The 24,334-nt window shown below is 35.6% G+C and overlaps 1 protein-coding gene across 1 annotated transcript in view; it reads left to right on the forward strand.

The window, feature by feature from the left end:
* Positions 1 to 24,334, forward strand: part of USH2A (usherin) — a 714,551-nt gene that overhangs the window by 591,201 nt on the left and 99,016 nt on the right. Inside the window, exons 56-59 of the mRNA XM_045983172.1 lie at positions 1,232 to 1,415; positions 2,711 to 2,868; positions 17,527 to 17,685; positions 19,134 to 19,296. Of these exons, the coding sequence (XP_045839128.1) occupies positions 1,232 to 1,415; positions 2,711 to 2,868; positions 17,527 to 17,685; positions 19,134 to 19,296 (664 nt within the window). The remainder of the gene's footprint in view (positions 1 to 1,231; positions 1,416 to 2,710; positions 2,869 to 17,526; positions 17,686 to 19,133; positions 19,297 to 24,334) is intronic.

Genomic DNA, 24,334 nt, shown 5'->3' on the forward strand with positions numbered 1-24,334 from the left:
TATTTGAGACAGAGAGTGAGTAAGAGAGCAGGAGCAGGGGAGCAGAGGGAGAGGGAGAAGCAGGCTCCCCGCTAAGCAGAGAGCTTGATGCGGGGCTCGGTCCTAGGACCCTGGGATCATGACCTGAGCCAAAGACAGATGCTTAACTAACTGGGCCACCTGGGTGCTCTGATATACTTTGTCTACTTTTATGAAGATTACATGAAATAGAGAAGGGCAAGATTTAAAACCCAGAGACCAGTTTAGAGGCTATGGTAGAGGTTCGTGAGAAAAAAATGCAGCTTGGATCAGAAGAGGTGGCACTAAATGTATAGAGAACTAGAGACATTCAATGTAGAATGAGCAGGATTTGATGACATGGCATTTGAAGTTGAAAAAAATGGGAGCCTCAAGAATAATATTTTGTGTGTTTTGACCAAGAAAATGAAAAGATGGACAAAATCGGGAGATGAATAGATTGTAACAGAAAAACCAAGAGTTCTGTTTTAGATGTTTTAAGTTTTGATACTTAATTAGTCATCCACATGGAGGTGTCAGGTTGACAGCTGGGTTCAGGAGTCTGAAGCTCAAGAGAGTTTTAGTTTAGAGATAAGCATTTGGTAGGGTTCAACTTATAGATGATACTTAAAACTAAGAGTGAGGTGAAGATCACCTAGAAAGGGAATGTTGGAAAATAAGAGGAGAAGAAAGAAGAGGAAGCACTAAGGGAGAGGAGAAAGCCTAGGTCTCTGAGGCCCATTTTTGAGATCCAGTAGGAGGAGAGAAGCCAGTAAATGAGAGAAAAGAGGAAAAGAAGTACAGCACATTGTATCAGAGAGGCAAAGGCAAAGTATATTATTCACTGAATTTGATAATTCAGGTAAATACTACTTTATGATTACTTCCACATATTCCAAGTATGTAGGCATCAAAGTTTAAAATTCCTAGGTAGTATTTCAGGCCTTGATTAAACTCAGGGTCACAGCTGATACAGAGAAATCTTCCACCACTAAATCGTCTGACATTCACTTTCTAAAGACAATTTACAAATAAAATAAAGCACTAAAAGGTATATTTATACCCAATTGTATATTTTACCTCTAAAGTAAGGAAAATGGATTTTGGTTGCTTCACCCTGAGATTTTTTAACAACAGACAAAAATATCATAAGATGTGGGGTTGTGGTGTGACTTTTGATAAGGTATATATTTTATTCAAACAGTAAAACCTCATTGTGTTATTTTTTTTCCAGGGGTTTGGGTGACACCTCGACACATTATCATCAATTCCACAACAGTGGAGTTATTTTGGAGTCCGCCAGAAAAGCCCAATGGTCTCATCTCTCAGTATCAATTGAGTCGTAATGGAATCTTGGTTTTCCTGGGTGACACTAAGGAGCAGAATTTCACTGATAAAAACCTGGAGCCCAACAGCAGGTAACTAAAGAAAAATTTTACCAATCATATAGTTAGAATTTAAAATTCTTCAGGGCTGGGCGCCTGGGTGGCTCAGTGGGTTAAGCCGCTGCCTTCGGCTCAGGTCATGATCTCAGGGTCCTGGGATCGAGTCCCACATCGGGCTCTCTGCTCAGCAGCGAGCCTGCTTCCCTCTCTCTCTGCCTGCCTCTCTGTCTACTTGTGATCTCTCTCTGTCAAATAAATAAATAAAATCTTAAAAAAAAAAATTCTTCAGGGCTGAAAAGAGTGCACCTCAAAATGAAACAATAATAAATTAATTGGCTAATTAATTTCCGTGTTCAGTAGCCATTCCATAACTGATTAGATCTTTTAATTCATATCAGATGTTGAAGACTCAAGTGCTAACTCATAACTTTAGTCTTTAGAGTACATGACATTTTTAAGTTTATAAAATACACAAAGTATTAAACTTTAAAAAAAATTATCAAATTATCTTCAAAAACATACATTCCTAAGCTGGCAATAAAAAAGATATGAGTTTTATTTTACATCAACTAACTTTTCTTCTAATATAATGTTTTCTCTGCTTGCTGCACTCTATATAGGTATGAGTGGTTTTAGGGGGGAAAATTTCCACATATTTGCAATTCATTCCGATTCATATCTCAGCAGAAACAAAATGTATCTTAGATCAACAGATGTTTTACTGCAGAGAGTAGAGATCAATTCAGTTTTATTGTAGAAAGTAGCAGATCAGTTTAGAAACATCTTCCTCTAAACGTATTTCCCTGAACTCCAACCTATTTAAAAATGGCAAAGATTGGGGTGCCTGGGTGGCTCAGTGAGATAAGCCTCTGCCTTCAGCTCAGATCATGATCTCAGGGTCCTGGGAATGAGCCCTGGATCCAGCTCTCTGCTCAGCAGGGAGCCTGCTTCCCTACCTCTCTCTCTGCCTGCCTCTCTGCATACTTGTGATCTCTGTCTGTCAAACAAATAAATAAAATCTAAAAAGGGGGGGCGGGAGATTAATTTGAATCCTTCACAATCTACTGGCAAACTCAAAGACTTTCCTGAAATCTAATTGATTACTAGCAGGTTAAAAATAAAGTGGGAAGGGGCAGAAATAGTGACAGTCTAGAGAGAGTGATGCCTATTCTGGAAAAATTATCAAGTCAACAGTGATGTTTCTGGACAGGGAGCAGAAAATTCGCAATTTGTCATAATTTAGGACTAAGCAATGGAGAGAAAGCCCAGCAACCATTGTTCAAGTTTCTTGTGCATTGCCTTATCACAATCCTTTCTTTTTAATATAGATACATTTATAAATTGGAAGCCACAACTGGAGGCGGCAGCAGTCCTAGTGATGATTACATTGTACAAACACCTGTACTGACACCAGAAGAAATCCAGCCTCCATATAATATCACAGTAATCGGGCCTTATTCCATATTTGTAGCTTGGACCCCACCAGGTAAAGAAATAAAATTGTGTGTGTGTGTGTGTGTGTGTGCGCACGCACACATGCATATTTGTATCAGAGAAAGTTAATTGAAGATAAGGATGGAAATGTAAATTTAGTAAAGCAGAAGGAAATAGCCTGTCTCCTGGATAAATACAAACAGAATAATCCAAACCAATTCCTTAGTCTCTACATAAATAAGTATATGCATATATACATATACATACAGATGTAGGTATGTAGATAAAGATATATAGATACCTAGATATATTCTTTTCTTTAAAAGTAATACTTTCTTTTAAGTACTAAAATCTGCCTTCTTATTTATATACAACCCAGGTAAATCATATAGATCTGAATGACCTCAAACATTCATTCTGCAGGACTCCCAAGATTGGATCATTGATGTTATATGATTTTGGCCTTTATTATAGCAGTGAGTAAGAAATTCAGAAATACAATAGTTACTCTACCCTTTCTATTAGATTGTGGCCAGTTATGGTAGTTGAATTTTGCCCCTCTAAGCTATATAAGCCTCCATTGTGCCATTTAGTCACTAGTGGGTTGCTTTTATGGCTTAGTGAATTATTATATTTTGATGTAAGTTTCATCCTTAGGTACAAATCTGATTGCATTAACACCGTGGAATAAGGATTAAAGTGAAATCTCTTTGCTCTGTCTTTTAACATAAGGAAAGTATGGAAATGCTGTTGCAGTAAAATTTAAAATGGATTAAGGTGTTAAATTCACTTCAAAATGCGATTTTATCTCTAATATCTAGTCTTCAGATAAAATTGACACAAATTTCTGTTATCTCCATCGAAATAAGTTTAGCTACAGTTGAACATGCACTGAAAACAATGGGTTAGCAACTGTGTTGGCCATCAGCAAGTCCATTCCATAAAATAATTAGTGAAGATAATATTTTTCATTTACTTGAATGATTATCTCAGTCAAAAAGTTGTACTTTGAAAAAGTACCATACCAATTCATGATAAAAACCCTCAACAAAGTGGGGATAGAGGGAACATACCTCAACATAATAATGGCCATCTATGAAAAACCCACAGCAAACATCAGACTTAATGAAGAAAAACTGAGAGCTTTTCCCCCAAAGGTCAAGAACAAAACAAAGATGTCCACTCTCACTGCTTTTAGTCAACATAGTCCTGGAAGTCCTAGCCACAACAATTAGACAACAAAAAGAAATAGAAGGCATCCAAATTGGTAAGGGAGATGTAAAGCTTTCACTATGTGCAGATGACATGAAACTATTTATACAACACCTAAAAGACTCCACCAGAAAACTGTTAGAACTAAAAAATGAATTCAGTAAAGTTTGCAGGATAAAAATCAATGTACAGAAATATGTTGCATTTCTAGGCACCAGTAACTAATCAGCAGAGTAATTAAGAAATCGATATAATTTATAATTGCATCCAAAATAATAAGAAACTATCCTAAAATTTATATGGAACCACCAAAGACTCTGAATAGCCAAAGCAGTGTTGAAAAATGAAGAGCAAAGCTGGAGGCATCACAATTCCAGTGTTCAAATTATATTACAAAGCTGTAGTAATTCAAACACTACGGTACTGGCATGTAGATCAACAGAACAGAATAGAAAGCATAGGGACAAAAACCCACAATTATATGGTCAATTTATCTTCGACAAAGCAGGAGAGAATATCCAATGGAAAAAGACAGTCCCTTCAAGAAATACTGTCAGGAAAACTGGACAGCAACAAGTAATGAACAAAACTGGATCACTGTCTTATACCATACAGAAAAATAAACTCAGGATGCATTAAAGTCCTAAATGTGAGATCTGGAATCATGAAAATCCTAGAAGAGAGCACAAGCAGTAATTTCTCTGACATTGGTGTAGCAACTTTTTTCTAGGTAGGTCCCCTGAGGCGAGGGAAACAAAAGCAAAAATGAACTATTGGGACTTCATCAAAATAAAGAACTTCCGTACAGTGAAGGAAACAATCAATAAAAACTAAAAGGCAACCTACGGAATGGGAGAAGATATTTGCAAATGATATATCTGATAAAAGGTTAGTAACCAAAATATATAAAGAACTTTAAAAATTCAACACCCAAAAAATAATAATTCAATTTAAAAAATGGGTAGAAGATATGAACAGATACTTCTCCAAAGAAGGCATACAGATGACCAACAGACATGAAAAGATGCTCTTCATCATTTATCATCAGGGAAATGCAAATAAAAACTACAATGTAGTTATTCTCTGACATTGGTCAGAGTGACTAAAACAAAAACACAAGAAACAACAGGTGCTGGTGAGGATGTGGAGAAAGGGGAACCCTCTTGGAAATGCAAACTGATGCCACCACTGAGGAAAACAGTATGGAGTTTCCTCAAAAAGTTAAAAATAGAAGTATCCTAAGTTCAAGCATTCACACTACTGGGTACTCAAAGAATAAAAACAAACACTAATTCAAAGGAATACATACACCTCTATGTTTATAGCAGCATTATTTACAATAATCAAGATATGAAGGCAGCCCAAGTGTCCATCAATTGATGAATGGATAAAGAAGATGTGCATATATATTAATAATATGTATATTAATAATACATGTTATATTAATGTGCATATTATATATATAATTTATCCATAAAAAGGAATGAAAGGAAAAAGAATTCATTCCATAAAAAGGAATGAATGGATAGAGCTAGAGAGTATAAAGCAAGGTGAAATATCCATCAGAGAAATACAAATACCATATGATCTCACTCACATAGAATTTAAGAAACAAAACAAAAGAGCAAAAAGAGAGACAAACCAAGAAAGAGACTCTAACTACAGACAATATACTGATGATTACCAGAGTGTGTGCGGGTGGTGGGCATTGGTTAAATAGGAGATGGGAATTCAGGAGCACCCTTGCTGTGATGAGCACTGGGTGATGTTGGAATTCTTGAATCACTCTATTGTACACCTGAAACTAATACAGCACCCTGTGTTAACTAACTGGATCAAAATAAAAACTAAACAAGCAAACAATGGGCAATAGAGCCAAGAAAGTAACATAGAGGCCTAATATATAAAACTTAAGTTCTCATCAACCAGTATCCTTTTGATGTCATAATCTAAGATCAAAAACGAAAACAGAAGGGTTTTAATTTGGTCAAACTCACAGGAGAAAATTTATCAATATCTTTATAAGCAAAGAAAAAGGTAAGCCTCTCTAAGATACTATATATAAATGATTCCTTCCACCTTTGCTTTAAAATGAATATACAGCACATTAAATTAGAGCAAAGGAATGATCACCAGCACCAGCCTGTGTCATACAGCCCTGTAATCCTTACCTCAGTTTTAGGAGCATAGATCTTGAACTCCGTTCGTAACTTCAATGGAAGAAACCCCGTATCTTCTGCTGTGGAAAATATAAGAACTTGCATATCCCTTTACAGAATCCGTCTCTACTTGAATGGACCAGCATGCTATCTTGCTGTCTGCGAGCGTATCTCTCCTTGGCATCTTTATGAAGCTGTGGTGCTTCTGTGCCATCAAGTAAAATGAAACAGAAAAGAGCCAGTCTGGAATTGGTTTTGCCTATGAACCAGAGATTTCTCAGACTTTCACCAGAGTCTTCCGCAGTCCAAATTCTCAAAGAGCCATAAGAGAAAGTCCAAGATGATAAGCAAAATTGGTGATTTCTGGGCCATGTGATCAGGGGGTTCCATGGCCTATCAAATCACTTGTCATTTTAACATTATTATACACATAAATTGCTTATCTGAAGATACCTTTCCTTTAAGACAATGGATGTCAGATGAAAAAGAAAACAGGACACGCATCCCAATTCTGCCACCTGTTAGCTGACATAAACAAGTCGGTTCTTCTCCCTGAGTCTCTGTTCAGTGCAGCTATAAAATAGAGACAATGGTAGTACGTGCATTTGGATGGTGGTAAAGATTAAATGAGGTAATTTATATAATCGGCATACATTGACTCTGTACATTAGCCTGTGAATAGTGATGATTATTTTTGGAGAATTATTTTTGCCTTCAATTATTTATTTTTAAAATGTATTCATTCCAGCCTTTGCTAGGTGCCAAGGGCCCCATTTTCAAAATGATAAAACAGTGCACGGCAGGATTGCATTTGTAAATGTTTAAGACTTCTCTTGAATTTCCCAGTATTTTGTCATATTTTTCTTTGAGTTCAACATCATATTTTTATGCTCAGTGTATAATGTTTACACTTAGAAAAGGATCGTTGTGAAATAAAGCACAACTTCTGCTTTTTTTTAACATAACCTTAACTCTTGCCTACCTCAGGCTTTGTAGAAATTGTTCACTCTACTGCATCCTTGGGAGTATTGTAGAAATGCCTCACACACTAACTCTGACCATGTAACCAATGGTTAATAAATCTATAATACCCAGACCTGTCAATCTTTTAGTTTCAGATGCACAAAATCCATTACAGAAACCCTGTAATATATGGAAAGATTAAAATCTTAAATTAAACTTTTTTCCTGGTGCCTAGAAGGATTTTGAACTCTGTAAACAGGCAGATGATTTTGACTTGTGTATAATCTACAGTTGATTTTATTGGAAAGTACCTCATGCTGTGTTTTGATTTGGATAATAAAAACATTTTTCTGTTCCTGAATAGTCACAAATATATATTTTAAACAGAAAGAAAACAAACTTGTTATAACCAGAGGTTGTTTATTTGCTCACAATCAAGAGCTTTCAAGATATTCCTCATACTCCCCTGCCATTGTGAAATGATTACATCATGAGCGGAACTGAAAATTGGGTCAAGTAGTCCATATCTACAGTTCCCAAACCTGAACAAACATTAGAATCACCTGGAAAACTTTTGCAAAGCCAGTTCTCAGCCCCAAATTTACTGAATCAGAGTCTCCTGGGATGGAGTCAAGAAATCTAGATTTTTTTTTTTAAGCTTCCCAGATGATTTCAATGTGTTCCAAATTTAGAAATCATGAATTATATACACCAAGCAAAAGTGGAAAATATTTCTTTGGAAACATGAATCAAACCACTTTCTCTTGAATGTTCAAAACCAAAATAGTGGTTAAATCAACTGGGTTTTCTCACATGTATTTTGTTTTGTGGTCAGTGTGAATAGAGCGACTTTACACAGGTAAGTTGCTGGGAGAAAACAATGTCCATGTGGCTGCTTGGCAACAGAAAATTACTTAGGCAATTAAGTGGGCTTTCAGTTTATAAATTATTATTTCAATGATAGCTATAAATAAATTCTTACTCCATGTTTATAAATCCTACCAGAAAAGGAAGTGAGATCCAGGAAATGTGGAATATTCAGAGGGAGCATAATTAGAATACTTATGGTGAATATCACTTATGTTCAATAATATCACTTGTTTATACTTTCCATTTGTTAAATTTCCAGCGTATGCCAAACTCTTTGATAAACATTTTCTCTGCCTTACCTGAGTTTATACTGATAAAAACCCGGGATACAAGTAATATCATTTCCATATTAAGATAAGAAATTTGAATCTCAAAGAAATTATATAATATACTCAAGGTTACAGGCAAAGCCAAGATTCAAATTCAGATTTGTTCTCTACTACTGCCTTATAAGAGCAATCTCCACAGGTCTTTGGCTTAACTCTTAAATCCAAATCAAGCTTTTCACTTATTTCCCACCATCTTTTGGATTTGTGATACAACTGTATTTTTTGAAATAGTAGCCTAGAGGGCCAAGAAACAGAGCTAGTTATTGGCCAATACCAAAGGATTGTGGAAGAATGTTTTTTGTTTGGCATGCCTAGACCAGAAGTAATTGTGGAAAATGGTGAGTCCCTGAAGGAGAAATACTTACCTGACAGTAGTTATCTTCTGTGGCATGAAGGAACTAGTAACCAGAAGTCTGCTTATTCAACCAAAAGTCAGGAAAGAATAGACATGACCTAGCAAAACCAGATTCCAAATGCTAAAAGATTTTAATTAGGTGAGAAAGGGAGTCATTCTCAAATAACCACAAAAAGAATACTCTAGGACTATTTTAAAGCCTCAATAGACATTCTCTTACATTTCAGGTAAACCCTGGTTCATTTTAGCTCATTATTACTTGATAAATGTCATTTGTAAGATTATCAATACCCTTCAAGCTTTAGAAAATCAAGATTTCTACTCTTTTGCATATCATTTGTACATTCAAATCAGATGATGCAGAAACAACATATCCTTTTAAAATGTTTGCTGAATTAATGGAAGAAGAGAGTAGTGAGTAAGTTTCTAAAATTTGTCATTCAAGCAAATATAAATAAATTTTGGATTTTCTGCTGCTTAAAATTATTTAAACACGGGGCACCTGGGTGGCTCAGTGAGATAAGCCTCGGCCTTCAGCTCAGGTCATGATCTCATGGTCCTAGGATCGAGCCCCACATTGGGCTCTCTGCTCAGCTGGGAGCCTGCTTCCCCATTCTCTCTCTGCCTGCCTCTCTGCCTACTTGTGATCTCTCTGTCTCTATCAAATTAATAAATAAAATCTTTTTTAAAAATTATTCAAACACTTGACTTCCTGTAGAAGCCTATCCCTCTCTCCACACTAACTCAACACTAAACATACATACATGTGCAAACACACATACACACACACACATATATTTCTTCTTTAGAGACCAACAGGATACATACACATATCTTCGAAATATTATATGTCATCTTGTGGATGCATAATTTTTTCGCTTATTTCTGAAAAAGGAATACTGGTTTCTGGGTGGAATGGGCTCCACCATTTAGTGTCCCCGTGACCCTGGTCAGGTTCCACGATGTCTCTGAGCTTGAGGTTTCTCGTCTGTGAAACAGAGTATCAAATGCCCACCCCGCATTGCTTTTATGTGAAGTCGGTGAAGTAGCATGGTACACATTTAGTGCACACTGTCTGGAAGCTGGCTATTGTTATTCAAGCTACAGGTAGCAGCCCTCCTAGCTGATTCCTAAACATTCCTTCTCACCTCGTACCAGCTCTCAACCTCAGGTCAGGACTTACACATTTGTATTAAATAGAGTAAGGGATACATGTTCAACTAATGGGTAAGAAAATCACAGAAAATGAAGAAGCAAATTGTTCCTGGAACATAAATGGTTTACTGAGGATAAGAATAGAGATAGTCCTGCTATTTCAGAATCCAAACACTCAAAATTATTTGAACTCTGAAGGTAATGATGAGTCTTTCTAATTTATCAAGGTGATAACTGTATTTTGAACTGTTCTAGCCCTTCATCATGTTCTAATTAACAATGTCCTTGCATTCAACACATTTCCTCACTAAAGATGGTGAGTTATTTAGGTTTAATGCATAATCTCGAAGTATTGGTGTGTGTCCATTCATATTTATCTCTTAGTCCATTAAAGAAAACAATTAGCAACTGTTCTTCTGAAAAATCATTTCAATTAATATTGCTTAGGAATAAAAATATATATTGGTTAGGAATAAAAATGCTTTTTATTAACCAATTTTTGATTAAAGCATGGTTAGTCATGATATGGCCTACCTAAAGACCTTAGGCATCTTGGTGTTCAGTTAGCTAATCAACCGCAGTGTATTAGATCAGATAATATCTATTTAAAGTCAAAATTGGCATTAAGTGCCCTAAAAAAATTTACTTTGGTTTAACTGGGATGATTCAACTTTGACAATTCTTTCAATTTTCTTTAAGTGCAAAAACCAAGTGACAGTAGTGCTGAATTTCCGAAGAAAGTATAAAACTCATTTCAATGATTTATGTTTTATTTAGCACAGTAAATCTTTATTCAGCTGTACTGAGGTATAATTGACAAGTGGAATTATAATACATTTAAAGATTACAATGTGATGATTTGACATATATAACTGTGAAAGGATTTGCACCATCAAGTTAATTAATGCTAACATCATATCGCATATTTATTTTTTGTCTTTTTGGTGAGAACACAAGTTCTACTCTCAGCAAATTTCAGTTATACCATACAGTATTATCAACTGTAGTCACCACGTTATACCTTAGATCCCCAGACCTTATTCATCTTATAACTGAAAGTTTGTACTTTTTTACCAACTTCTCCCTATCTCCCCCATCTTCCAGCCCCTGGTAGCCACCATTCCACTCTGTTTCTATGAGTTCATTTTTTTTTTTTAAGGTTCCACACATAGGTAATACCGTAAGGTTATTGTCTTTGTCTGGCTATTTCACTTAGCATAAGGCCCTTCAGTTTCATCCATGTTGTTGCAAATGGAAGTATTTTCTTCTTTTTTTAAGTCTGAATAATATGCTATTTCATATATACTGCATTTTCTTTATCCATCCATCCATCCATTGAAAGCCACTTCGGTCATTTCCATACCTTGGCTATTGTGAATAATATTGCAATGAACTTGGGAGTATAGATAGCTCTGTGAGACAATGGTCTCATATCCTTTGGATATGTACTCAGAAGAAGGTTTTCTGGATCACAGAGTAGTTCTATTGTTAATTTCTTGAGAACCTCCATACTGTTTTCCATAGTAAACTCACTGGCAATATGAGCTTCCATTCCCACCAACAGTGTACAAACAGTCCATTTTCTGCATTCTCACCAGCATTTGTGATCTCTTGTCTTTTTGATAATGGTATGAGGTGATATCTCATTGTGGTTTTTGATTTGCATTTCCCTCGTGATTAAGGATGTTGGGCACATTTTCACATATCTGTTAGCCATTTGCTTGTCTTTTGGTGGGGGGAATGTCTATTTGTAGCCTTTGTCTATTTTTTAATTGGGTCGTTTTTATTTTGCTATTGAGTTGCATGAGTTCTTTGTATATTTTGGATATTAGCCCCTTATTAGATAAATGGTTTGCAAATATTTACTCCTATTCCATAGGCTGCCTTTTCATATTGATGGTTTCCTTTGCTGTGCAGAGGCCTTTTAGTTTGATGTGTCCCACTTGTCAATTTATTTTGTTGCCTTTGTTTTTGTTATTCAATGAATTTTATTGAGTTCTAATATGTAGTAGGCATTTTTCTAAGAGATTAATATGTATCTCATTTAATGTTTTTAACACCCTAATATAGTATAGTATAATATAGTATGTCTATTGTTTTGCCTATTTTACTAATGAGAACAATTTAGATATTATTTAGTTATTTTATCTAGATTATTTATCACAAATGTTTTGGAGCCAACCCACAATGCATCTGACTCCAAGTTCTATGGTCAAAATCACTGTGCTATTTTCTCACCATTTTTCTACATAAACAGTGCAGAAAACAAATGATTTTTTTCTAAGCTCTACTATGATCCAGTTCAGAAGCTAAAAAATAATTTTGCTTTACATATAGCAAATACGAATGAGGACAATGTAATTTAAGAGCAGCTCATCCACTAACCCAGTAGGAGTGTTTTATTTGTAGCTTAAAATTTCATGAGCTATAACTCATTAGCCTTTGGGTATACTGAATTATCTATTCATTTTAATGAACATGAAAATATTTGCTGAGCCCCCACTCAGGGGTAAGGTAGAATGCTAGACACCCTGAGAGTTATAAAGAAGAATGAGACATTGTCCTTCCTGTCATGAACCCTACTATCTATTCAGGTAGAAGGGGCATAAAATGACAACTATTATATGAACTTATGTAAAATTTCCATACAGTTGTTACAGATTTGTGTTTAAGAGAGTCTTGTTTCACTTCCAAACCCTCGAAAGGGCATAACCAAAATATGCCTACCTATGCAACAAAGAATTTAGGTTGATTTGTTCAAAGCATTACATTAAGTGCAACCAGTGTTTTGAAGCAAATGCAGCTATCAAACCGAATTAATAGTTTTTCTCTTAGAATTATTCCTGCTCCAGCTCCTAAAAAAAGATTTTAAAAAAGGATTATTTGATTGACTTGTCCCATTGTAAAGTATGCACCTGCTGTGAAATGAAGCCACGGAGAAAAAAAAAAAAGTTGAATAATTTAACTTTTTTATTTGTAAAGATAATCAGGGTTTTTCTGATTACATCTTAACTTCATAAATGTTAAATAACCTATCAGCATCTAGTTGTTGTAAATTATGAAAAGGAGCATTGCGAGGAATATTAACCAACGAAATCCTTGTTCTTTAGTGAACAAGAAAATGTGTTATGGCAGCTTGTCATTGTGGGACTGGTAACTTTGACACCAAATAACAAAACTGCCATTTGCACTTAGGGTAAATTGGTTCACTTGAGCTTCCACTGCTCCTCTTGCTCTGACATAAATTTATGAACTCGGGAACTAACCAAGTCGTGTGGCTTCCCAGCTGACTTTAACAAATATGCCCATTTCATTTCATTTAGTCATCAGAATACCAGGGGGCTAGGTTGTTTCAGACTCACTGCAGATGGTGTAGGGTTTGCAGGAACACAGGAGCCTTTCATGTCACAGTCGTGTAAATTATGACAGTGGAGGGGCCCTCTTTCCTAAATACATGTCACTGCTTGACATGCTCACAGCTTCAAGGAGCATTTTCTCTTTTGGCACCTCATAGGTATACGTAAAGGACATTTATTTCCAATTAACCAAGACATGAAAAATACATGTTCCGGGTTCATGCCTTAACTAGTCATGTTGAAACCTAGATCAAGATAATGTCTGTATTTGAAATGTAACAGAAAGACAGTTTTGTTCCCTGACCCCCTAGGAGTCCTGTCCTTCTAAGCAGAGAAGTTATTGAAAGCAGACCAGTAGGTACAGAGGAAGACATTCAGTAAAGCTCAACCTCAGAAGAATTGACGGAAAGACCATTTCTAAATTACTGCTAGGAATGGAAAAATATTTTCGTAGGAATACACTTGATCATATCCAAGTATTCATTAAAAAACCTAGATAAAATATTGTTATAAAGAGATCTACTTAAATGAATATAACATTTATTTGTAATTAGAATAGAAACTTTATTTTTAAAAAAAAGATGGGTTTGGAGTATTTGAGAGCCCATAAAATAGTGTCGGAGATGTGAGGGTTTTTTTTCCCATTTTGTTTCATTTCATTTTGTTTTGCTGAGATGTCTGTCATTAACTCAGCACTTTCTATTCACAGGAATGTACTAAAATGTTTTACATGCATTTTCTAATTTAATCCTTATAGCTCTTTATGAGGTGGCTATTATTATCATCATTTTACAGATGAAGAGACCAGCGTTCATAGAGGTTAAGTAATTTACCAGAAACAAATAAGGGCAGAGAAGTGACTTGATCTGCCTGACTCCATTCTGTGGTTTGTCTAGTTCAACAAGAATGATGGAATATTTTTCAAATGTGTGTTTGTCAAACTTTTCTATAAGATCTATCCCAGGAACAGAGAAGACAGAATGAACATGCGATCAATCCTAGGAGTTCTAGAAACCACCCAAAGCAATCACCATAAGTTTGCAATTTCTTTAAGGTCTTGCTTTTTAGGTTAAAAACTCATACAAATTTGCCATTGTATTCCAATGTGTTTATCTTCATCCAAAAAATAATGTATTTTATAATTTATCATTAAGGGGAATTTTGTTTTTTTTTAACTATCTCCTTGGATAAAGAGTGCTATGCTGTTATGTTTTAGGATATTAGATCACTCTGGAGAAAGCTGACCCCAATAAGTTCAATGTCCAAACAATTCTTTCTGTGTTCATTGTGTTATAAATATGCAGGTAAAAACACCAGGCTTTTCCCCCCTACCGTTTTACAGACTATGTCAGGGTAAAAATAAGGAGAAACGCCCAAAATGGGAAGTGCGTACTGTGACATTCCAAGATACTGTGAATGGAAATTTCCATTAGCCTATCTTCATACTGAGAGGTCAAACTACAAACTGAGAGGGTCCCTGATCAAGTCTTCAATCTCTTTTACTACCTGGAACAACAATCTCCAAAGAACATTCTTAGTGGGGGAAAAAAAAAGCCTGATTATACAGCTCTTTATTTTACTTCTAATGTAGTACATAGGTTTTCCTCACCCATTAATGGACTAAGAGCTTCAAATGGTCCCTATAATCAATTCTCTGCATCCAACTCTCAAACTTCATTTTAATTATAGCAGCCTTTTTGGGAGCAGTAAAACCATTCCCAGTTTTGTCTTATAGTTGGGAATTAGGACTCAAAGAATATCTTCTAAATAAGCCCAGTATGTGTATTCACAATGCCATTAAAGAGAAAAATAAATTTATTTACATTTTCTAGCCATTAATCTTTGTCATGGCATCTTTTTTCTTCATAGAAAAAAAAAAAAAACATAGAAATGTCTACTACCTGAGATTCAGCAGAAATGTGGGCCCAGTCAAATTTTCATCCTGTGTCTGCAGAAGATTACCCATGCTGAATTAATTTGAAAGCAAAACTGAGCAACTCATATTAGATGGTGTTTTGATTGCATCATGAATAGGACTTGTACTTGTTCAACACACTGATTCTGTCAGCATAAACTTCTGCTGTCATTTAGTTAGTTCTGAGGTGACTATGGAGTAACAACAACTGACCGGTCAAAGTTCTGATCACTCAGTACCAATCTAACTTTCTAGTCTGGGACTTTTTAGGAAGAAAACTCCATACCAAATTTTTGTGAACAAGGAAGAGTGGGATTCTGCTGGTTTCCCTTGCTCAGGCAAGGAAGTCTTACATTTCCCAAATTACATTTCCCAAAGTGGCATTCCAGGAAGAGGTGCCATGTTTGTCCTTGTCTTTGAAAATACTTTGACAGAAATCCACAGGTGTGTAGGGTATTGTATCTCAGTTTCGGAAACCTACCCTTCAGAGCTTCAAATATTCACCTATAATTTAGTTTCATCAATGAGAATTCTAATTTTTCCATTTCTTCCCTCTAATCAGTGTTCAATAACTGTTCTGCCTGGCTACCCATGTTGTCTCAAAATTATCCTCTCATTTTTCCCCAGTTGTCCTAATCCAAGTTTCCATTACCAAGAGAGTACATAAATAGAGAGCAATAAGCTTTGTTATCAGATGGGTCTGAGTTCAAGTGTGACTACCCCAAGTAATCAACTGGCAATCTGGAACAAGGTGCTTAGTTTTCTCGTCTTGAAAAAATGCAATGACATTTGCTTTACAATATTGTCCTGAGATTTCAATCATTCACTCAAACTGATGTTTATTGAGCTGCAACTTTGTGCTAAACTCTAGGCACTGAAACTACGCTGGGGAGAAGAACAGAGCCCCTGACTTTACGGAGTACCCTGTCCTGCATGCAACCAGAATGCAATGAGATGGTTGTTCTCGTTTGGGTTATTGCTGCAACTGTGTAGAGGAGAGAAAGCAGGGTCGACTCTAAGAGTCTTACCCTAAGGCTTTTCTCTAAGGCCTTTGGCATAGGAAAATAGAAAGGAAACGCAAGAAGAACAGGTTTGGGAGTGGAAAATACCGTGATTACGCTTTGGACCTGTTGAGATTGAGGTGTCTGTGAAGTAGGTTGCTGAAAATAGAAATTAGGAATGCAAGAGAGATAAAAAGCCAGAAATAGGAATTTAGGAATCAATGATAGAACAGCAGTAATTTAAGTCATTAGAACAAATACAACAGATAATTTAACAAGGATGCTCTAATTTAAACTAAAATTTCTTAGTCTGGGTTCAGCACAATCACAGCTTTCCAAAGGAAACAATTGTTCAGTCCTTCTGACTATGATCAATATATCCTTTGGAGAGTTCTTATTTCCATCTATCCTACACAAAATCCTGAGCATCTCAGCTTTATACTGGCTCTTCCAACCCTTATACAATTAGGGCTATATCTACAAAAAGCAAACCTTCATTTCCTTTTTTAGACCTCATTTCTGAAGGGTTATTGAGTCCTGTGCTGTAGATTTCGTTGCTTCTACAGCAAAGATAACCTTATTTAAGTGCCACAAAGGTAAGTAATTAAACCCTCAAATGTTATAAGCTATCAGATCAATGAGAAAATCTCATGAGAAATTCCATTTTATTCTTCATTCGAGGCTCATATACTCTCCTTGAAAAAAAAATGTACATGTTGTTCATGACCAACTAAAACTTACAGGCATTTAATTATATGAATAGATTGTGAAGAGGCTAAACTCACAAGACCTTCTTTCTTTAGGAAGCATTGTGAAAAATGACAGTTTTGAACCCAAATTTCATATGTATTTAGGTCCATAAGTCTCCCTGACAGAGTGGACTGTCCTAACTCAATAATTAATGCACTGGGAATTCTCTAGGTAGACTATGATTTGGATACTTTATGGGCTATTATGTCAAGGATCTGTGTCAGACTGGATGCATACACAATGCCTCCAGAAAAATTATTGTCACAAGAAAACTGGTGGGTTTTTTTTTTATGTACTTTAAGAGTAAATAAGCCAAGCAAAAATATATGACACCATTTCTAATTGCCTTGTATTTTTTAAGAAGTGAAACATGCCTTCGCTTTTATTTGCCCATAGAGTGTACCTTTGAATAGAACTATTATATGTACTTCATTTGTTTTTGAAAAGGGGTGATCCATGTTTTATGTTTTACTTTTGGAATATACGTTCATGCAGTTATTAAGTGCTATATTAGGCAATAATATACCTTTAAGTTATAAAACGTTAAAGATTCATCGTTTTTAAAAGACAAACATTTGTTGATCATTCTATATAGCATACATACATGTTTTCTCTCTCTCTCTCTCTTTCTCTCTCTCTTTGAAGGGATCCTCATCCCCAAAATGCCTGTGGAGTACAATGTCTTGCTCAATGCTGGAAGTGTAGCACCTCTGACCTCCTCTGTTGGTCATCATCAATGCATCCTTCTGGAAAATTTGGCTCCATTCACACAATATGAGATAAGGATACAAGCATGTCAAAATGGTGAAAGTCTTTCAGACACTTGTCCTGAGCTTTTATTAAAAACAAAAGTATTTTGTGAAAAAAATCATTAAAAAGAAATAGATTCTCAATTCAAATACAAAGACTAACATTTCATTTCTTATTTGTACTGGACTGTTTACCCAGAAAAATCAGAGCCTGGCATTGAGTGAAGCATTATGCATATCTGCACATTAAATCATGAATATTTAAATATATTAAAATGGTGGTTTTGCAAAGTCTTGTTTTATAAGGCCCTTTAAAAGAAAAACACCTAGATCACATAAAGGAATCATTGGTAATATAAAACAAAATAGGTGTTATGAAAATTAAAAAAAAAGGTATGCACTTTCATTTATTCAAGTTTTATTTGGGATTGAGGGGAGGCATTATTTAGAAGTTGAGTTACACTTGAATTAATCTTACATATTTTACTGTGCTTCCCTTGACTCTTTCTCATATATGCAGGCTGTTGCCCTGAGTTCCATGGCATAGGTTAGTTGTCTATGAAATCATCATCCATTTCTGTGGTTTTAAGGACGAACCTCTATCAGTCCCTTCATCTCTCCAAATGTTACACCATATATAATAAAAGAAGAAAAGATACAACTCATATTGGTGTATAAAATATGTTGCTCCACTTTAAATTAAAGAAATGCCCCAATCTTTTACTCGAATGGTGGGAATTCCCATCTTATTTGTGCTTAAGAACGTCTGTGTCCAAATGAACATGAGCTCTCATTAGGACGAGGGGTCTTTGATTTTGCTTTGCCTCATCTCTGAAACGGTGAGTCAGTTTGCCCACTTCTCTCTACAAACTAAACCAAGGTATTTTGTTTTGAAGGATACTACTCTCTCTAATCCGGTCTTCAGCTAATCAACATGGAAACAGTTTTAAACTAGTGTTTTCTTTATTTAAATACAAATCCCACTTCTGCATCTCTATATCTGTAGAATTATGCTATGGAGATACAATATTCTTCAAATTAATTGATTCCTGCATGTCGGGAAATGGCCATTATTTTACAATATTGGCAAAAATAAGATACTATTAAGAATATACAAGATGTACCGGTCACACACCCTAGTGATATTCAAATACATCATCACTTTCTGACATAATGACTATGAGAAGCTAGAGAAGCCACAGTTCAGACAAGCATAAGCATTATTGTCTATGCCTCTGAAAATTTGTGGTTACTTAATGGATTGTCCAAAAATGATTCCCTGTTTAAATATACATAAAATATATTTGTGTATAATAAAAATATGTATACATATAAATACATTCAAATTAGAGATTTATAGTACTAGTCTAAAATATGTGTACAAGGGTCATATACAAAAGTTCAGCTAATATGATTTCCATAATCTCCTTATCCTTCTATATGCATGTGTGACTCTTTTCCCTGCCTGACAAATTACTAAAGGACTCGATTTTTTTTTTCAAGGAAGTTGTGGAGTTAGCAGTAGGACATTTGTTAAAACATCTGAAGCAACCCCAATGGATCTACCTCCCCCTGTTCTTAAGGCACTGGGGTCAGCTTGCATCGAGGTTAAATGGATGCCACCTAAAAAGCCAAATGGAGTCATCCTCAACTACTTTCTTCACAGGTAACATTGACTAGTACTGTTATTTTAAATTATTTAAAAATGTGTATTATTCGAGGACTGTAAAATCAAATATATTTTCTTTTTCCTTAAGGGAATAAGTGGGAATTCATATTTTTTGGAGCACCTCCTAAGGTCTAAGATTGGTATTGCACGCTTTTACACATAATCCAGGAGGGAAAACCACAGCTACCATGTAGCATTTTTGTCTGAGCCCTACTTTAACGATGAGACCTCATAGTGCACATTGGCCTTACTTCTGATTAAGTGGTAGAGCAGGCCTCTAGAGGCTCACTGACCAAGAGAACATAGTCATTCCAGAGGAGGAACCAGGTCTGCAATCAGAATTCTAATATTTCCCATCACCTATTATGTGGAGTTTGGAAAAACCTTTTTATCCTCAAAAAATAGGGTGTTTTCCATCTGCAGAAAGAATGACTCAACTCTGCGGTTCCCCTTCTGTTGGAAGGAGTTTCCACTCAGCTGGTTAGATGGGAATGCAGTAGATAGCAATGCAGCTGCTTTTCACCATGATATGCAGAATTTGTGAAGTATATCCCCCTAAAATGAAGAAAAGAAGGAAAGAGATATTGAAGGGAAAGAGAAGAGAGAGAGTGAGAAGGGAGGGACAGAGAGCAGAGGAACAATGGACATTATGGGTTAAAAGGTAACTTCCGCTTCTGATCCAGGCTTCACCTGATCCGCATGCACATAGTTTTAGTGTTATCTTTAAATAAATAATGAATAATGAGGAGAAAAGCAGAGGGAGGGAGGGAGAAGAGAGAACAGGAAGAAGAGGAAGAGAGAGAGAGGAAAACAGAATGACAGAGAAACCCTGAGGGAGAAGGAGGAAGAGAGGAGAGAAGGCAAAGAACCTGAGAGTTTGCTATCTGTGCTGATCCCTGCAGGTTGCTGTAACAAAAATGGCATAAACTGGGTGATTTAGGAACAACACAGGTCATCTTCCTGGAAGTTGGGAAAATACAAAACGAAGGTGCTGACAGGTTCCATGATTGGTGAGGGTCCACTCCCTGGGTCACGGAGTGCTGTCATGCCACTGTGTCCGTACTGTGGTGGGAGCAACTAGAGACCTCCGTGGGTCCCTTTAAAAGGGAACTAATTCCACCGTGAGGGTTCCACACTCGTGTCCCAGTCACCTTCCAAATGCCTCATCTCCCAATACCATCACCTTGGGGGTTTGGACTTTGGCATATGAACTGGGGTTGGAAGAGACGTAGACTTCCTGACCGTAACTGTCTAAGACAGAAAAGACACAACGGAAGAAAGATACCAGCAGACATGAGTGATCTGCAGATTGAAAACTCCATTCCAAAAGTCATGTATTTATGTTAGGCAAACAGAAAACAACACATTCGTGCTCAGACCCTCACCCCTACCCCCTCATGGTCTGTTGGTCTCTCCAGCAGCCTCACACCTTCCCTTGTTTGGTCCTGTGCTCTGAAAATGGGAAACTTACTTAAGGCTCCTCTTTCAACTTCAGATATTAAATCTGCTTGATTCAGGTCCGTCTTCAGTGATGAATAAGGGTTTGTAGGAAAATTATATAAGGAGAAAGTATTTTTGCATTTCTAGTTACGTAAGTGACATGGCCAAAGAAGAGCAAGCCAAATGTCTCCTCAGCAAACATTAATTTGAAGAATAATATTTCTGATTCAAAGACACATGAACACATAAAAATGGCTAATGCAAATTTACATTTTAAGCTAAGCTCATGAGTGCGGGCTCTAAAATGCCCATCCTCTTGGAATAGTTTTCTTTCATCTACTTAATGCTAATTGTATGAGAAAAGCACATCAAATTCCGATTCTGAATAAAGGGAAATAAAGTATCTGTTATGGAGCAGGACGTGGCTTCAGTCTGTTGGTTTTGTAAATAAAGCTCATGATTTCAATGACTATTCCGTGGCAGCTATAGAGAGGGAAAACAGGAAATATAATGCAGAAAGCCCGCTTCAATGAAAAATACTGTAAATTGAATTTGACAGCATTTGATGGCATTTGATTATTCTAGTCACAGCCAAACAATGATATAAAGAGTAATATGAAACAGAATGTGTTACTGCCTAGCAGACTCAAAAGCAATAAACCTTCCTCCAATGTGACACAATCACTTCACAATCATAATTGTAGCCTGTTTGATACCTCTGAGTACAGCAGAAGGGCACTGACTGACATAGATACATTTTGTTTTTTATTTAAAGTGAAATGAAAATGGCGCACTGGGGCTCCAGATACAATCGTTATATTCACCTACATAGGCATGAATCACTTGGCGGTTATTTCAGCTGAAGTTTAAATGTGCTTAGACAACAACAATATCAAATTTTTCTTAGATAGCTGCAAAAAAAAATCAGAAATTTGTAAGGACAGAAATAGAATGTAGACACATAGCTCTTTTTCATTCTGGGACTACATAGAGCCCCTTCTATAGTTATGGCCACGAGCCTGCAGTATTTCTGGGGAGGTTATGGCATGTAATCCCTGCTTCATCATTTGCCTCCTCTTTCTTGTATCGCCACCAAAGGAAACACACTTAGCTCAAACCAAAGACAGGGTTTGGCCCAGGCAGATATTTTCATTAAATTGCAGGAAGCCAATTTGCCAATCCCATTTTGAAAATACCTGTCACTCTAGTCTCTTCTAACCCCTTAAATCACTTCCCCTCAGTAATTTCCTTCCATTGTTTAAAGACTACCTCTAGATATCATCCTATTGAAAAGCATCTGTGCTGATAAAGGGGTATTGATGACTTTACAAACAAAATAATCTGGGAAGGATATGATTATTAATGTGATTGCTTCTGTTCCGTTTATCTGTTACTTTGTTTTTTGATTTAGGCTACTTTGTTCACTAAGGTGAGGAGTTATAAAAGACATTTCTGACAATAGGGACAACATTGATGTTAGTGTTGTGCAACCTGTTTGCTGATAGAGTATATAGACAAGGCCATCTTCAGCATTTGTTTTCTCCTCATAGTCCATTTGGATATTATAATAACGATTTTTCAGTATTCCCCTCTGTCTTATATCTACAATGTTGTAAATGCAAAATCCCTCCACAAAGTGACTTACATTTACAAAATTCATCAAATATTTCTTTTTCTTGGGACTTCACAAAACACTTAATGAAATGATCTCCCACCATTTTAATAGAGACAAAAACCGCATGAGGTTTATTCTCATAAACGGTCTCCTAAAATACAGAGATTGATCAATGTGCAATAAGAAAAATATATATATACAAATACATTCTAAACACTGTAGAAGTAGAAATGAATAATGAACTCTTTCTTGAGTATTTAAATAGTAAGATTTTGAAGGATAAAATAAGAGATAGTTAGGAGGGGTGGTTGATATAGAAGATATTCCAAGCAGGGAACTGCAAATAATAATTTTCTAGAACAGAAAATTAAGCTGATTGACTAAAATAAGAGGGTATTGATTCAAAAATGAAGAAACTTTTATACAATCAATTCATGTTGTGTGGAAAGATAGATATGGAGATGAAGATAGGTAGATAGAAGATTGACAGGTGATAGATATATCGATAAATAGAAATGTTCATATCTGCTGTGAGATCTGAGTCCTATTACCAAGGAGATAGGAGATATAAGTCAAACTAAGCAAACAAACAAAAAAAGAGAGAAATTTAGGAATACTTACCAGAAAATATAAATATTTACCAGAAAAATATAAATATCAGAAAGTTTACAGGAGAAAAGGATTCTTTTTGTCTGGAATATTTATGGAAGACTTCATTCACTCATGGATGAAATTGATGTCATTAGGACTTGGCCTTATGACATAAAAATTTAGTGACCATTATTAGAAATATTTTTGTTGGAAAAAAGTTTTAACAGGACAGAATATTAAAAAGGCTATTCATCCTTTCTATATGACTTACCCAAGGCACATAAAATTTCCATCAATGAAAGTAACTATTAATTTTAATATACATAATATTTCTGCTTTCTTTTTATAGTTTCCCTTTCATAAAAAGAATCATATTGTTCATGCTGTTCTCCAATTTTCTTTGGGCATGAATGCACACACACACACACACACACACACACCTCACTTCTTTTAATGACTCAACTATATTTTATTATATGAATGTAAATCTGTATTATTTAACCAGTCCCCTACTGATGGCAAAATAGGTGATTTCCAAGTTTTCATTACAACATCAACTCTCAAAAAAACACCTTCACAATGAGCAAGTGAAGGCTTATTCTTAGTACTAGAAGCAAAGGGTCAAATTTTGTACATTTTAAATTCCTAGAATTTGCTCAATAGTCTTCTAAAAATGGTTGTAAGAATTTTAATTCTGAAAACTGTCATTAGGGGATCTTATCAGTTTTTCAAATCTTTGCCAGTTCAATATTTTAAATGGCATATTATTGTTTTAATTAAAATTTGGTCATTATAAGTGAAGTCATTCATTTATTTTAAATATCTCCTTGGTATTTATGTGTGTATATAAATACTGTATATCCTTAGACTATTTTCTTTTAGACTATTTCTCATTCATCTGTGCTCTTTATATAGTAAGGAAATTCTCCCTTTGATGATCATATTAAAATAACACATCAATTATTCCAGCAATTTTTTGGGTTCTCCTCATATCTAAATATAAGACTTGATTTTGTTTTAGAGAATGAGACGAAATCTATGCATTTTTTTTTAAACTATCTAGTTTGTCAACATTATTTTATAATTCACTGACTTGAAATGCCATCTATACGAAATCTTCATGTATCATTTGGTACCTTTCAGGATTTTGTTTTCTATTTCATTTATAGTGGATAGGATTTTAATAAGCAGAGCCTGATGGCAAAGATATCTCAGGTGAATAAAATTAATAGAATGAACCAAATTCCCAACACTAAAGTCATAGTGTTCAAGTGATGGTCAAGCTTGGCTGGACCCTTTGTTAATTATAGGGAGAATTTTGACAACCAGCTTGACAGTAGATTTTAGAAGACTTGAAATACCAGACTAAGAATTTAGATTTTTTATTTG

Source organism: Meles meles, chromosome 17 (assembly GCF_922984935.1).
Source record: "Meles meles chromosome 17, mMelMel3.1 paternal haplotype, whole genome shotgun sequence".
In the NCBI taxonomy this organism is placed as follows: Eukaryota; Metazoa; Chordata; class Mammalia; order Carnivora; family Mustelidae; genus Meles; species Meles meles.